Source organism: Lineus longissimus, chromosome 4 (genome assembly GCF_910592395.1).
Source record: "Lineus longissimus chromosome 4, tnLinLong1.2, whole genome shotgun sequence".
Taxonomy (NCBI): Eukaryota; Metazoa; Nemertea; class Pilidiophora; order Heteronemertea; family Lineidae; genus Lineus; species Lineus longissimus.
In genome coordinates this window covers 19,993,429-20,007,809 of record NC_088311.1, presented here as the reverse complement: position 1 = coordinate 20,007,809, position 14,381 = coordinate 19,993,429, and the positions used below count along the sequence as shown (strand labels likewise).

Genomic DNA, 14,381 nt, shown 5'->3' with positions numbered 1-14,381 from the left:
TCTTTCGTTTATAGCATGAGGTATGCCCGAAATATGCAATGGGTGAAAAGGTCTCATCAGAAGCAGGCGTTGTCGCAGAACACCTGCTTTTTCTTGGGAAAAATTGTTTTTCCCTCGTTCGATTCGTTTTGCCAACCCAACGCGTTCTTCACTCCTCAAATTGATGCAAAACCTAAAACAAATTCACTGTTGATGCAACGTTCGCGCTCGTGACCTGTTGTGAACTTCTGCATGTAACATCTTGACCCTCAATGTATTGGCGTTGCTCAGCTTCCAGACAACACGCGTTATGGGCGGAGGCTACGGAGGCAATACTGCTGGAAGTTCAGTATGAACTTCTAGATGCATGGGCCCCTGAAAGCTAAGCAATATCAAACATTGTGGGTCAAGGTGTCAACCCTGAATACTGTATTCGGCCCGCAGCACTCAAAGCCGATGCAACTTTCGAACACCAGTAGCACACCTGAGTCCTACGGTGGTTTGAACACCAGACCTGGTTTACAGGGCAACCATTCCACCGATTCGATCAGCTAAAGAAAATTCCTATCCAGACCGTGCTAGTGCGAATGATGATGCCAGTTCTTACACACAGATGTTCGCGTGTTGCTACAAAAACGCATTTTCCGAAAACTAATGGTCTGCACTTTTACTGCCGCAGATACTTTTTATGTCACTCAGTCGCTCATCGCAAAATTCGTTACAACTATCAATTACTTTTAGACAAGATTTTTCATAAATTGATTGTCTTGCGTCCTCGTTCCTTTGAAGACCAAACACCACTATCATCATAAAGCTAAAAATGTTACGGATTTTTTGGTGGAGAGAGGTAAATTGTTTTAGCTCTTTTAATGGTTTCCCCTGTTTTCTTGTTATGTCCAAAGGCAATGAGGAAAAAAAAAGTTCGTCGGTGACATAATCGGCCGAGATGTTGCCTAAAAAAGTCATTATTGACATTGACTGCGATGCTTTGGGCAACTTTTCTAACTTGGAAGCTACTATGATGTCACTGGTCGGAAAGTGCCTGGCGGCGTCTACGAACTCAAGTGTTGCCAGCCAGATTTTGGTCACGAGACACTCATTAGTTTTAAAGTCATTTCACTAACGCCAGGCGCCTGGCGAGAAACAGGATAGGTGAGGTCGCAAAAAACTACTGGTTTATATCTAAAACTCTAAAAAAACAGCCAGAATCGTACCTGCTCTCAAAAGGACATGTTCAGAAAGTAAAAAGCGCAGCCTGCCGCCCTTGGGTTAGTCAATTCACCATAAAGACAGGGAGTCACAAAGACAGAAGACCCCCAGAAGTCACATTACAACACGTTTTCTAATGGACGGTGAGCTATTAGTGGGCCATTGACATTTCCTCTGTGATCCCTGAAAGACCTAAATGTCTTTGGCGACACGACCACGCTAATGACACACATTTAGGATAAGGAAGTCATCAGCCAACACACAAATTGTTTTTTTCCCATAAAAAACGCATTAGTTCATTTGTTATGTACATGTGAATGTACGTTTGTACACTTATTTGAAAGGTGATTATTTTATTAGTCTTAGTGAGGCAGCCTACTTTTAGACTATTTAAAGGATCATTTGATATATCGCTACGCCTTTTCTGATCAGGTGCAACAGCACACGCCAGTGTAGAGGAATTACTTGTGCGAAATATAGTTTCCCGTGGACCAACCAACCTCGGCAATAAAACTCGGCCGCAGACTGTACTATCATGAAACCAGGCTCGCTTCCATTTGACAGGTCTGGTTTCGCTCTGGTCGCTAACATTCTCGACAACAGCGCGACCAGGTGAGAACCAACCTTTGCTTCAGACATTAATAATATATATAACTGATATTCATGTGTTTCACACAGTGTCGGCCCTTGAGACGACCAACCTACCTTACTTCGTTTCTCCAACATTTTGACGCTTTCGTAATTGAGAAACTCCCACCAGTCCAGCGTTCCAGTTCTATCAGCGTCCATGATCCGGAATTCCCGTTTCATATTTTCCAATGTATCAGAGTCTATTTCCTCGCAGACTTCCTCAAGGTATTGCCGTTTTTTGAATGTGAGAAATTCCTCTAAACTAACACTAGTGTCTGTAAGAAAAAGGACGTCATGTCAAGCAAAGAGTTGAAATTAACATAACTATAGAGGGACAGTTAAAAGGGCGGCTGGAAGAGGATGACATACCCTTACGCTCTATAATGTATTGTCTCAAAGCGCTTTACGTTCATTCGACGGTATAACAGTAAGGCAAGTTATATACAACGTAAACAGTGGTAAAGAGAAACATTAGAACAATCTGTAAAATTCAGAGAGCAGTACTTCAATGCAACAGACCAAAACATTGAGCTTTTATCGATAGTTTCGCCAGCTCGACGATACCAAGGTTTTTCCATCTCATCAATGTACGGGTCCATTTAATGGGAGCACATTTTTCTATTTTGCCCATTGCCACAATAAATTACAATGGCTTGGCCTTTACATTACCTCTGTTTAAATCTAATTTATCAAAAGTATCCATCAGTTCCTCCATTTCTTCTTCTGTTAATAAATTATTGAGTGTGTCCTGGAAATAGAAAGCACGAATAAAGGAACTTCGTTTTCTTCTTCCTTAGCTTCTTCTGCAGTCGATCTTGTCAGCGTATGTTGAGTGCCACTGCGGATAGGCGCCAATTGGAGGTGTATTGGTATCCTTTAACTGGCCCTTGGCCACCATTGGCCACCACTGGTATCTTTTAAGAGGAGGTGTTGGAGTGTGATTTTGCCCCAAACCTCACACTGCCGCATCGGTTTTGGCCAACAATTCAGCTTCACCTTCGCGGTGTTTGGTGATGAGACAACCAATATCTCCAGTTTGATCGGGTATCAAGTATTTTTTCCATGGCCCTTACTAATAAACGGCAAAGCTTAAGAATTACAAATATTGTAGAAGCTATTTTGCGTAATCAATAGTAAAACGAAATTTTCTTCTCTATATATTTGACCCTTGGAAGATAATGAACCCAACGCCTTCCCACATCATTCAAATGAACGTGCACACAGCAGCAAATCCCTGGCCAATCGAATAATTATTTGATAAAAGACATTCTTTACCGTAACCTTCTTTGATGAAAGTCATTTTGAAAGTCCACTCTCGAGAAATTAAAAATTTTCACTCTCGGAAGTTTTAATGGCAATGAGACCAAAGCTAATTTTTGACATAAATCGATGGTCAGAAATCTCGACTTCGCAAGAATGTTTGAAATCTCGAAAAAGCCTTCTGGTAAATCAATTTGCAGAGGTTATTAATTGTTTGATGTACATTTTTAAAGTGTTCTATGACGCAGTCTGATAGAAAGGATTAATTGAATTTTAAATCCATTAGGTGACTTTGAAGCGTTTGAAGTATAAATGCGCGCGCCAGAGTGGTTCCGAGGAGGGGGTTAGTGCTGACGAAGTTAACCCAGCTTCGATTCCGTTCACAATGGTTGCTTCGATTGAGCAGTTTTCCAATAAATTCATTGAAAGACTCTGGATAGAGTAAGAAGATGCAATATCACCAATAGATGGCTGACAGTGACGGATTCTGGAAATCCCTTAAGGAAATTTGTGGATCAAAATATACTTACACAATTCGGGCAACTCCACCCAACGATCTCCTTCGCCCTAAGTAGTTGTGCAGTTGACACTGTATCTTGGCAGTGTCCTATCGTCCGTAAACAGCTTTCGTGGTAAACTCTTGTGCATATTCTACATGGGTAAGTCTCACTGCCTGTGTACACGCTGCACACGTGACACAGTTTGTCGCTTTGAACCTGAAACGAGTCAAATGAGGAAGTATAAGTCCCATTGCCTGTGTGCAGATATTGTACAAAAGTCTGACTGCCTGTGTACACACCTAACATGTGGCACACTTTGTTGCTAAAACGAGAGATGCGGGAGCCTCGATGCCTGTGTACAGGGAGACATTCTACCTGTATTACTGCCTGTGTACAAACTGCAACCTAACACAGTTTGTCGCTCTGAACCTGAAACAAGAGGAGATAACCCTACTGGTCAAACTCAGGACCAGTGAGTTCGAGCTGGAAAGCAAGTTGAAATGTTACAAAACAGTATACACTTCCCAAAGCCTCCGCATAGACTATGGAGAACGCGTAATTTTAAGATGGAGTAATGCCACTTCCGGTTTATAGATATCAACACTGCTTTGCAAAAGCTTTCTTGATCGCTTCTGAAAAAACACAACAACGATCATGAGCTACAAAGGGCGTTTCTGACTAGGATGATTGTAATATCACGTGACATCAAAGGTTCTCTGTCAACTTGCAATCGACATATCAAGTAAACAATGGCTAATGATACTGTTAAGACGATGTCACATGTATTGGAACGTGAGATTTGAGATAGAGCGTGGTAGGAAAGGTGATTAGATTTCAAATACAATACCTGCTAGTGCACCATCATTGAACAATACAGGGTGTACCAAAAGAAACACAACACACGTCCCAATATATCGTGAGTCTGAGAAATATTTGTTGCTTGTAATATATATGAAAGTACAGACGAATGAATCTCTCCTATATAGATTTTACGGATTTTTAGCATCATCCCAGCGTCATTGAGTACACGTATTTTTATATTTTATCAGCGGAGTCTGATATTGAGTGTTGCGTTTTTACTGATAGGCCCTGCAGAGAATAAGACTGATTCTTCACTAGAATTCGGTCTGAGGAATTCTCTGTACCAAATTTCTGACAAGCGAATCCGGCAAAGGCTCCCCAGCAAAGCAGTCGCTCATCAAACACTCGTAGGGCAATTTCCTGAGGCCACTACGAGTTCGGAGTTCGCGCCCCGGGGAACGATATGTCTTCATCAAGGCGCCTGATCTTATTCACTGGTAACGTTATCTTCCAGAACATAATTCAGCCAGAGCAGATCATCAACACCAATAAGTCGAGTTTGAAGGCCAAAGAAACGTTGCTCTCAGCCTCTGGTCACCTATTTGCGCCATCGGCGTCAGACACCCGATCAAAATATTATAAGCCTCGTTCTTTACGTCGTCAGCGTCCATATTCTGAACGCATGTCGAGCGTCGGAGAATAAATCCGCCATTGGTCAAATTTGTCATTATGTGGTATGTGATTTATATCTACGGGAAACAAGAAGCAGTAGTGTACAATTAGATCAGAAGGTATAATGTATGCTTAATCTTTGGAATGACACGTTTCGTTTCCCAATGGGATTGCCTAATATTCCAAATGATATATAGGTCATTTCTCTCTTCCCCTCCAAACCTATAACATGAGTTATTTTTAGCATCTTTACACGGTGACGATTTGAAGCCCGTATCCTTGATAACCTCCAAGAAACCTTTGACAGGGGACGTGAAACTACTGAAAATCCACTTCCATTCTCCTCGTTCCGATGGCACAATCACCCTGGACCCTGATGTCGTTGCCGCGGCGAATTTGGCATAATATGACGGACTGGCATTGCTTCCTCGATAGCGGTAACTCAATTTATGTATGACACATGGGGTGCTCTGTGTCGGGCAGATTACTCGACAAGTGGTGATCTTGGTCGGATAGGATGCTAATATTTTGAAACATCAAAGTATTCCGCGGAACCCTTGTGACAAGTCAGGCAGTAAAGATCTGCCTGCGTCAGTCTCTACTCCGTCCTGTCCGGCGCAGCGTGATTAACGCGTAACTCGATCTGTGCAACATGGTGCGTACCTCTGCTGTCCGGTTCTATATTCCGCGGTTTCTATATGTTCCCCGGGCCCGATTTTCCCTTGATGTGCTTCGGTCTGCAAAAGCCGTCTTCAACAAACCTTTGAAGCGTCCAGGGGCAAAACAAAGGTACGTGGCGGACAGCACTAATACCTGACCCTGGCCAACTATCTTCTCAGTCCTTGTTCTTTCCCTGACCGGCCCCACCCTCGACGCATACTTTAACTCTATGTCTGTATTAATGGCCCGACATCATCCCTGTCTTTTTCCGAAGCAGGTAGTACTTCTTTGACAAGCATAAATTGTCGTTTATCGTAGGGGAACTAACACAGAACCCGGGGAACATAGGACTTGGGATCACAGGACCCGGGGAACATGTAACTCGGGGAACATAGGAACCAGGGAACATAGGGATGACCCATGTGGCGTAATGAGAAAATAGTTCATAGCTGCGCAGCCTCGAGTACGATCACAAAATGATAGCGAAGTGTGGGGTGCATGGTCAGCTGCATGGAAGAAGGGTTGTCAACATAAGAGATTATCAGGAGTTTTCTTGAAAATTCCTCAAATTAAATAAACTACATGTACATGTAACTGGAAAAAGTTCCCTCACATACCATTAGCCACTACGTTCCACCAGTCGGTCCTCCCGAAGACTAACGCCTCGAGTTGCTGCGGTCACACAACCACAGCGCCATGGATCAAAGTCCTTACAATGACTCGACTCGCGGAAAAGAAAAACGCCACATTACTTTCCCTTATCAAAAATCTAATCATTTTTATGATTCTGACGTGTTTTGGTTCCGCTGTCATAGCAATTCATCGCTCACCTTCAAAGATGAATTGTTGCCAATAGCTTGAATGTTTTGTTCACTTTGATACAAGGCTTATAGATTCGATTCGACAGGGAATGAATCAGATCCGTGCGCATCGCACCACTCTGTCAGTTATTACAACATTGAGCAATTTGGTGCGATCGATCCAAAAGGTATGTGTCGTGGCATCATCTAGTCAGCCATAATGCGCGCTACATCTACATGCATGCATGCTCACGCATTATCTGCATACACTTTTTGCGTGCACCAATTTTCTCAATCGCCTCATGTTAAACTTTGGGCACTGGGTTTGTCACGAGAATACTGGTATGTGGAATGTTTTTAATCACCGCAAATCTGCCACAGAAAGAACACGTTTTCTCTGGTGCTGGCACGGCAGTGGCGCGTGTCATTTTCATGGAAACGACTATCAAAGTAAACATAAACGAACTCTTTATTTTTTTGCGTCAACTGGTTACGACCCTCAATATTCCTCGCCTTTGCATCTTGACCCTCAATGTATTGCCGGACATTGCTCAGCTTCCAGGCATCGCGGGGTGGAGACTACGGAGGCAATACCGCTGAAAGGTCAGTATGTGCCCTTGGAGGCCACGGTCAAAGCCATCAAACGGTTATCTGACCATAATGTCTGCCAGAGAGCTCCTTCGTTTCTATCTAATTAAATAACATAGATGACTGACCGACAATGAAAAGGAGAAATTGCCCAAATAATCCGATATTGAAGAGTCTTTAGCTTTTGGGTTGAGGATTAATCTGTAGACAGGGAGACAGTACGAGATCCAGTGTGTTTTCTTTGACTTGGAGCTTGGACTCGTGAGAGGGCTCTGTGTAGGAGGCGGTGGCGGTGTCCATCCATTCATTAGAGAGATTGCGCGACCTCTTTCCCATTAACCAATGTGACAAGGTTTGTTTTGACTCGAAGATTTTCAAGTTTAAGGTCGCACGTCTTCGGTTACTGAAACTCGGAATGAAATCATCGAAACTGCGCGAATTCTTTGACACGATATATCACTTAAGGTGAGTGTGATCGGACTCAACAGTACCTACAGGTGTATATACACACGTAAAGGCTACAAAAACATCGAAGTCCTGCAGTGAACCAACCAAACTCGAAAATAAACTTGGTCCGCGGACTGCGCATTGACATGATTTTTATTCTTAAAATCATTGACAACTGGGACCCAGGTGTCACGAGTAAGATAATCCTTTGACGTTCACAAACTAAAAGATGGAAATGGAAAAGCGTTTCTTTCACCTGCCTCCTTGAACAGCAACGCACAAAGGGACTGGAATGAAATGTCGACACGCGATGTAATGCTGATTATAGAAGTCACTTTTAATACACCGAAGCCACACGACTTTGATCGGGTCGCGTTTATGAACTAACAGAATGTCAAAGGTCGGAAAACTTATATTAGTCTCGTTGGTCTTTATTTGTTTCTCTTAGCTCCTTGCTTTCACCAGGGATTACCACCAGCATAGCGTTTCCCACTGCTTGTTCCAAAATGACATATCTGTACTCGAAATATCGTCGTATTAGCGGGGTTATCAAGCGCCATCACCGTGACGTCGGAAAAATCTATATCAGCACCAAGACGTCACAGGGTAGAGCCATGGCTCCAGGACGCGCCTTATAGTGCATCGTTCCACATGGAAACTATTGACGCATGGAGAGCTAACTCGGGTCAAATCGGAGTCAACATCGGAAAAGCGTGATAAGGAGGAGGAAGAGGAGAGTGAACTTGGGAAGAAAAAAATCAGGAATTGAATTTTTGAAATGAGTATACATTTAGTGCTCTTGGCTTCCGTATTGACAAACCCATCCTTTCCTTTGATTACAATAATGAGAGGTAATCAGTATGGTATACCCAAAACCATTAATACGCTGAGCAAACGAAGAAATCGATTCCGACTGGCAAACGGTGCACGTTACATATCGTTTCTTCTATAATACTCTTAATTGAAAAACGCAATAAAGGCAATAATATCATTCTCTTTCTGTCAAATCTATTGGCAAAGAGTTGGGTCTTTATTAATATTTCCCGTGACCAAACACTGCAGTTAATGGTCTTCCGTTGTTGGTCATGCAATATTGCATGTCTCGACTGTTTTACAGATAATGTGGTGGTGGGTCCAAAGCAGAATCGGCGAATTTTTAAGGTAAGGTCGTACAGTTAAAGCCGCTACATTGAAGAAAGCAATAACAGATCAACGCACACAGAGGCTACCCACAATGTAGCCTTGTTTTACTGCCAGTTGATCTTCACAAATACTAAACTTTAATTCCAGCGGTATTGCCTCCGTATAAAAAAGCCTCCGATGCGCTGAGCAATGTTGATATATTGAGGGTCAAGATGATTTTTACACTGGAGGGGCTAGAATTGTACCTCCTTACCAAAAAGAATGATAAGATGAGTTAGCATGGTCATCCTTTATTCAAACAGTGTCTCATTTGTGCAGTAAGCAGGTGATGCCACGGGTCGGTGTGCAATTATTTTGCCCGACTTCTGCCGAAGCATAACACAGTTATTGCTTCATCAGCCTGCCAGTAGTGCCAGTATCACGCTGGGCGGAACTACTGAACTTGTGTGCGTCGTCAGGTACTTCTTGCTAATGATCAATGGAAATTAGAAACTTCTTGGAAATTATTCTTGTTAATGGTGTATGTTATGTGCTTCTGCATGCGATGAGAAAGTCAGGCAGTTATTTCCCTTGATACGCTGTGTGTACATCACTGTGTGACGCTTACATGTATGTATGAAACAATGACACGGAACAAACGCCTTCTAGCCTGAAATGTCCTTGTGTGGACAAGATTGTGGTTGCACTCGCTTCTCCATGCAGATAGGTTCCTCGATGGGCTGGTTAATAATGTTTGCGATTGTAAAGTGCTAATATATTGAAAAGCTCTATCAATATAATATAAGTACGCACTATTCTTCTTCCTAGATATCATCATGGAGACCTCAACTCGCCAAGCAGTCGCTTACATCGTTGAAGATGTGGAGAAACTGTCCGACAACACTCTTAAAAAAAGGGGTTTGGGGCTTCATGCAGCAAAGTAATGCAACTGTACCATATTATAATATAAAGCGGCGGTGTATGTTAGCGATCTGTGGAATAATCCCCTACCCCACAAACTCTTCTTCCTTCCTTCCTTCCTTGTCCCGTAAAGGAGAACAGTTTTAATCAATCTTTCCGATCCTTAAATGATAGCGTTAACTCGAGTTAATAGACAAGCATGAAACTTCCAACTATTATGGGAAAACATTAATCAGAATGAAATTAAAAAGGCAAAGGATGCTTTCTGTAAAAATGCTTTTGACGTCTAGGAAGTTCGATTGAGTTAGTAATCCCAATGACGTCATTGGGTGACTGAGCTGGTAATCGCGTGTTTGGCGGCGAGAGTTCACATCCAGGCCGGATGAGAGAGTAAAGATGGAGAGGGACCAGGGCCGTATTTAGAGGGGGGGGCAGGGGGGGCAGCTGCCCCCCCTGTGCAATAAATGTTGAAAAAAGATTTTCAGACAGTAATAAAAAGACAAACTAATCTTAGCCATAGCTTTACCAGCATGATAGCAGCATATGGATAGCAGATGTTATCAACTCAGGTGCAACCCTTATAATCTGACCAGTCCAGTGCCCTGACCCTAGTCTTCTATGGTTATACACAATGATGCAACATTAGGTAAAGACTAGCTATGAAAAACTATGAAAATTAACATTTTCTGTCCAAATTTTCGTAAAATACTTCATAAAAGTGGTCCTTTTTTAGAGTAAAAATACTATTGATTCACACTTCCAAATGCCAGGAAAATGCCATTTCAGACCTTTTATTTTCAAATTTTCCTGGGGGAGGGCCCCCGGACCCCCCCTTCGGATGCGCCTGCGGCGCATGCAGATCGCCTTCGGCGATCTATCCCACTGCCCCCCCTGGACAAAAAAGTTAAATACGGCCCTGGGGACGGGGAGGTTTTGAATGACAAATCAATGTGATCAGTGATATCACAGTCGTGAGCTTTGTGAGCGTCGCGTGCTTTATGGAAGAAGCAAAACATACTTGCAATTAACAGCCGAGAGAAATAAGATCAGTATGGCTATACCAAAGAATCTACATGATAACGCGCGCTCACATGGCTCAGTGATGTCGACCGTTGATTCGTTACCTGAGGGCCGACACGGAATATAGCACTGGCCGCACCTTGAGGCATCCACGGAAGCTGGTTAGGTTACGGCGTGCAGCTTCAGGCTAAGTTCGACATTGACCTTTTAAGACTATAATACTCGGCCATGAGATGTCATGTCAAGCTTTTCTCTCTCCGTAATTATCGTCCGAAGTTTTCATCGTGCCGTCTTTTTTGCCATGGGGATTCTCAACAGCCGCAACCTCGCGAAAAAAGTGTTGGCTGGATCGCGCCGAGTATTGCACTGGAGATTAGCTAGGCTGACATCGCAACTTTTTCTATAGCCAGCGGGCACTTTTAGCCCTTGACCACTCAGGCAAGGATCCCAATAAGAACGCTGTCACCAAATCGGGCTATCGCCTGCCGGCAACTTCGACGATACATGGATGCCAATAGACTGGGCGCATAGTCGAATCGGCAGGCGGAAGCGCAGCTTATAGATAAGCTAGTTTGATCGAACTGTGTTAGCACGTGGCCGACTAATTTACATGTGCCATGTGTCGCTGAATATACTACATGGCGTACATGAGTGACGTAGTCGGATCGAAGGGTGAAAAGAATGAATTGCCCGATTCGGCGCCACTCACAAATTTGGGATCCATGCCTGATATTTGATAAAAAATGGCCCGAGGTTCAAAAGAGATGTCGCATCTGATGTATGTTCCTGTACTTTTTCCACATCTACAAAGTTTTTACTCCTAAGTGTCATATTTGCGGTAAGGGCTTACCAGGAGCCACACTCCGATCCAGACATTCGTTTATGCCGATGAACACATTTAGCTCCTGCGGATTAAATAAAAACGCGTCTCTAATGAGGATGCCACTTCTTGTTATGCACTGCATACAGGGTGATCCACAAAAAGTGTGCAATTATAAGTTGCTATTCTATCAAATATTGTAATTCCGCCAGGATTTTTCTGCCAGGGGTGCGAAAGTGCTGTATACTTTGGATGTAAAAGTATTTTCAAAAAGACAGTCCTTCCCCTATATTTTTCGATAAGAAGTAACATGTTCGTTACTTTTTTCACATGTACGATGCAAAAATGCACCAAAGAAATATCTCTGTCCAGTAGAACACGACACATTTGTGTTTTTTTAACACTGAGGGCTGCTTACACATTCTCAGGAGACTGTGTTGCCAATAAAGCTCTTGTTTTTCGTTTTCACATGACCATTCAAGTCGAAATGTGTCTCGTCACTGAAGAGAATAATTTCAAAAATGTAAAAAACATGGACACTCAGAAAATCTAGCATGTCACAAAATCATCAAAAGAAATAAGAAAAAAGTGTCTTTTTAGAAAATGATTTTTACTGCCAAAATGTATAACACGACTCCACCCATGGCAGAAAAATCCTGACAGAATTACATTTATGTGAAAATTATAGGAAATTATAATTGCACCCTCTTTTGTGGACCACCCTGTATGCACCAGTACTTTTTCTACTTTTCTCCATCCACAAAGTCGGTATCTACCCGTAGGTGTACCCTTTGCGTCTGAAGCTTAATACTTGTCTGTGCTATTGTACGGTGACATTTCCATCAAAAGGCATCGACGAAGACCGGCGTGACAGCACAAAGAAGCATCAGTAATAGGAGTCATGTTTACTGGATGATGTGTCAGACGCTATTAATATCTTGTCATAATCTGACCCATCAAAGGTACAACACAAAGGCTGCGAAGCATACAAGCAAAAAAATGTGGTAAATGCTTTTCAGATAGCCTATTGCTGGTGTACCATCTGTGAATGTTGACCACATTTCAGTGTTTCAAAACTAGACAGCTAGAGAGACCATGACCTTTCTTTTGGGGAAACACAATTGAATGCCCTATTATTGTTGGGCAATAGGAAGGATTAGATACGTTTCTATGAGAATAAGAACGACTTGATCACCGATCGCCAGGGAAAACATCATTGAAATCGCGATATACCATGCATAGATCACCGGACAATCCACACAGTAGCTTCAGGAAATCCGAACGACACTAGTCTAACAAACCATACATGTACGCCTCCGCGATGATGCTTCAAAAAACCGTTTGTCTTACTTATCGGCTGTGATGGTTTTTTCTGAATAGCCTGTGTTTTTTCGTGAACGTGGCAAATGGAGTCAGCATCCGTCTGAACGCAGTAAGCCGTATATATTATTCCCTTTGTAATAGGGCAGTAGTGAGTTTTCACAAATCCCCCGAAGATCAGGAGCTCGAACAATGGAGTAGGCGTTTGCGTTGGCGTTTCGGGGATTTGCGAAAACTCACTATCAACCCTGCCCGTATGTCAAACTGCACATAACGCAGTATCATTAGCCAGGTTTTGCCAGCCGGTGTTCTAATTGTCTCGCACAGGATATTGATTCACCGGGGTTCTCCAACATAGCACGCAATTCTAAGATCTTTGAAACGTACTACCAATGCTGAAACTGCAATAAATGTGTTTCCTTAGTTTGTGAGAAATCGTATGCCAGTGTTGTTGTAAAGATATCAGACTGTCCAGCTAATGGCGTCTAGTACATACTTCTCGGCATGAAATGTAACATATACTTTCAGTGTTTCACCTGTCTTTGAATCAGAGCAGTATTATTCCGCCCACTACCAACCCATCAAATCTCTGTATCCGAAGTCAATGATACCTGCAGGATAATCTAATACGGCCAAGCCTTCACATGACTTCTTTGGCAAAAGCTTTGGTGATATGTTTAGACTGTCACTGTTGCCTTGGTAAATGGAATGACTCCGTGCATCTCAAATATCAAAGCCAATGAGAATAGCCATATCGTGTCTATGTACTGACAATTTCTGAGCCATGTTTAGCCATCTGACATTCCCTTATGCTGTGTCGAGCAAGAATGCTCGAGCCACGAACAAAAGTGGCCCTTAAACGTCAATCCCTGCCGTGTCGTTGTTGTGACTTTGTCCTCTGGAGACCGATTTGGGATAAATCGAAATTAGGAATAAAACCATGAAATCTCAAGTTTGGTATTTTTTCACAGCCCGCGAAAGAACTTTTTGTGGAATATTTAAGGGGGGGGGAAAAGACCCTTAATTATCCTCACTGAGATATCTCAGTACCGTCAACCGAGATAGACCTCTTGCGGCCTCTTGTATATTTCACCTGAAAATTCCTTTTCCACTGCCGTGTCACGAACAAAAGCGTGACTGACCTTACCCTTGAAGCTCAACTATCAACATCAATTTTCTACTAGAAACTCTTCAAAGTAAGAAAACCAACATCGTGGTAATCCGAGGAAATATCCGCAGTCTGTTCCAGCATGACGTGCACATATATGTGACACCAATGACAAAAATGTAAATGATACCTCAATTTCAAATCGATTTTCCTGGGGTATCGAAGTAAAAAGGGCTAAAGGAAGGGAATATTCAGGCCAGAAGGAAGGGTACCGCAGCCTTCGCCTAACTGTTGCGCCCAAGATCAACGAAGCTCATCACGCCGTTGACAATTGTCGTACAATCAACATCCTTCACTTAATGCCTCATCCAGCCCGGAGGACAATAATAATTATTCTGGTGATCGGACTGGGTTCTGCCTGTTAATAAATGAGGGAGAGTAGGAAAGCAGTAATCGTTTTTGATGGATTGATGGCCGTGTTTTCTATTAGAGAGGCAGTCGAGAGAGGTGTTAGTTCCACTTCT

General features: G+C 42.8%; 1 protein-coding gene across 2 annotated transcripts in view; it reads right to left on the bottom strand.

Moving 5' to 3' along the window:
- The window catches only part of LOC135486366 (PHD finger protein 24-like), a 28,734-nt gene that overhangs the window by 3,158 nt on the left and 11,195 nt on the right, over window positions 1–14,381 (bottom strand). For both annotated transcript variants that reach the window (XM_064769111.1, XM_064769112.1), the window contains exons 2-4: window positions 3,609–3,794; window positions 2,488–2,566; window positions 1,894–2,093 (exon numbers count right to left, since the gene is read on the bottom strand). In XM_064769111.1, the coding sequence (XP_064625181.1) occupies window positions 1,894–2,093; window positions 2,488–2,566; window positions 3,609–3,794 (465 nt within the window). The remainder of the gene's footprint in view (window positions 1–1,893; window positions 2,094–2,487; window positions 2,567–3,608; window positions 3,795–14,381) is intronic.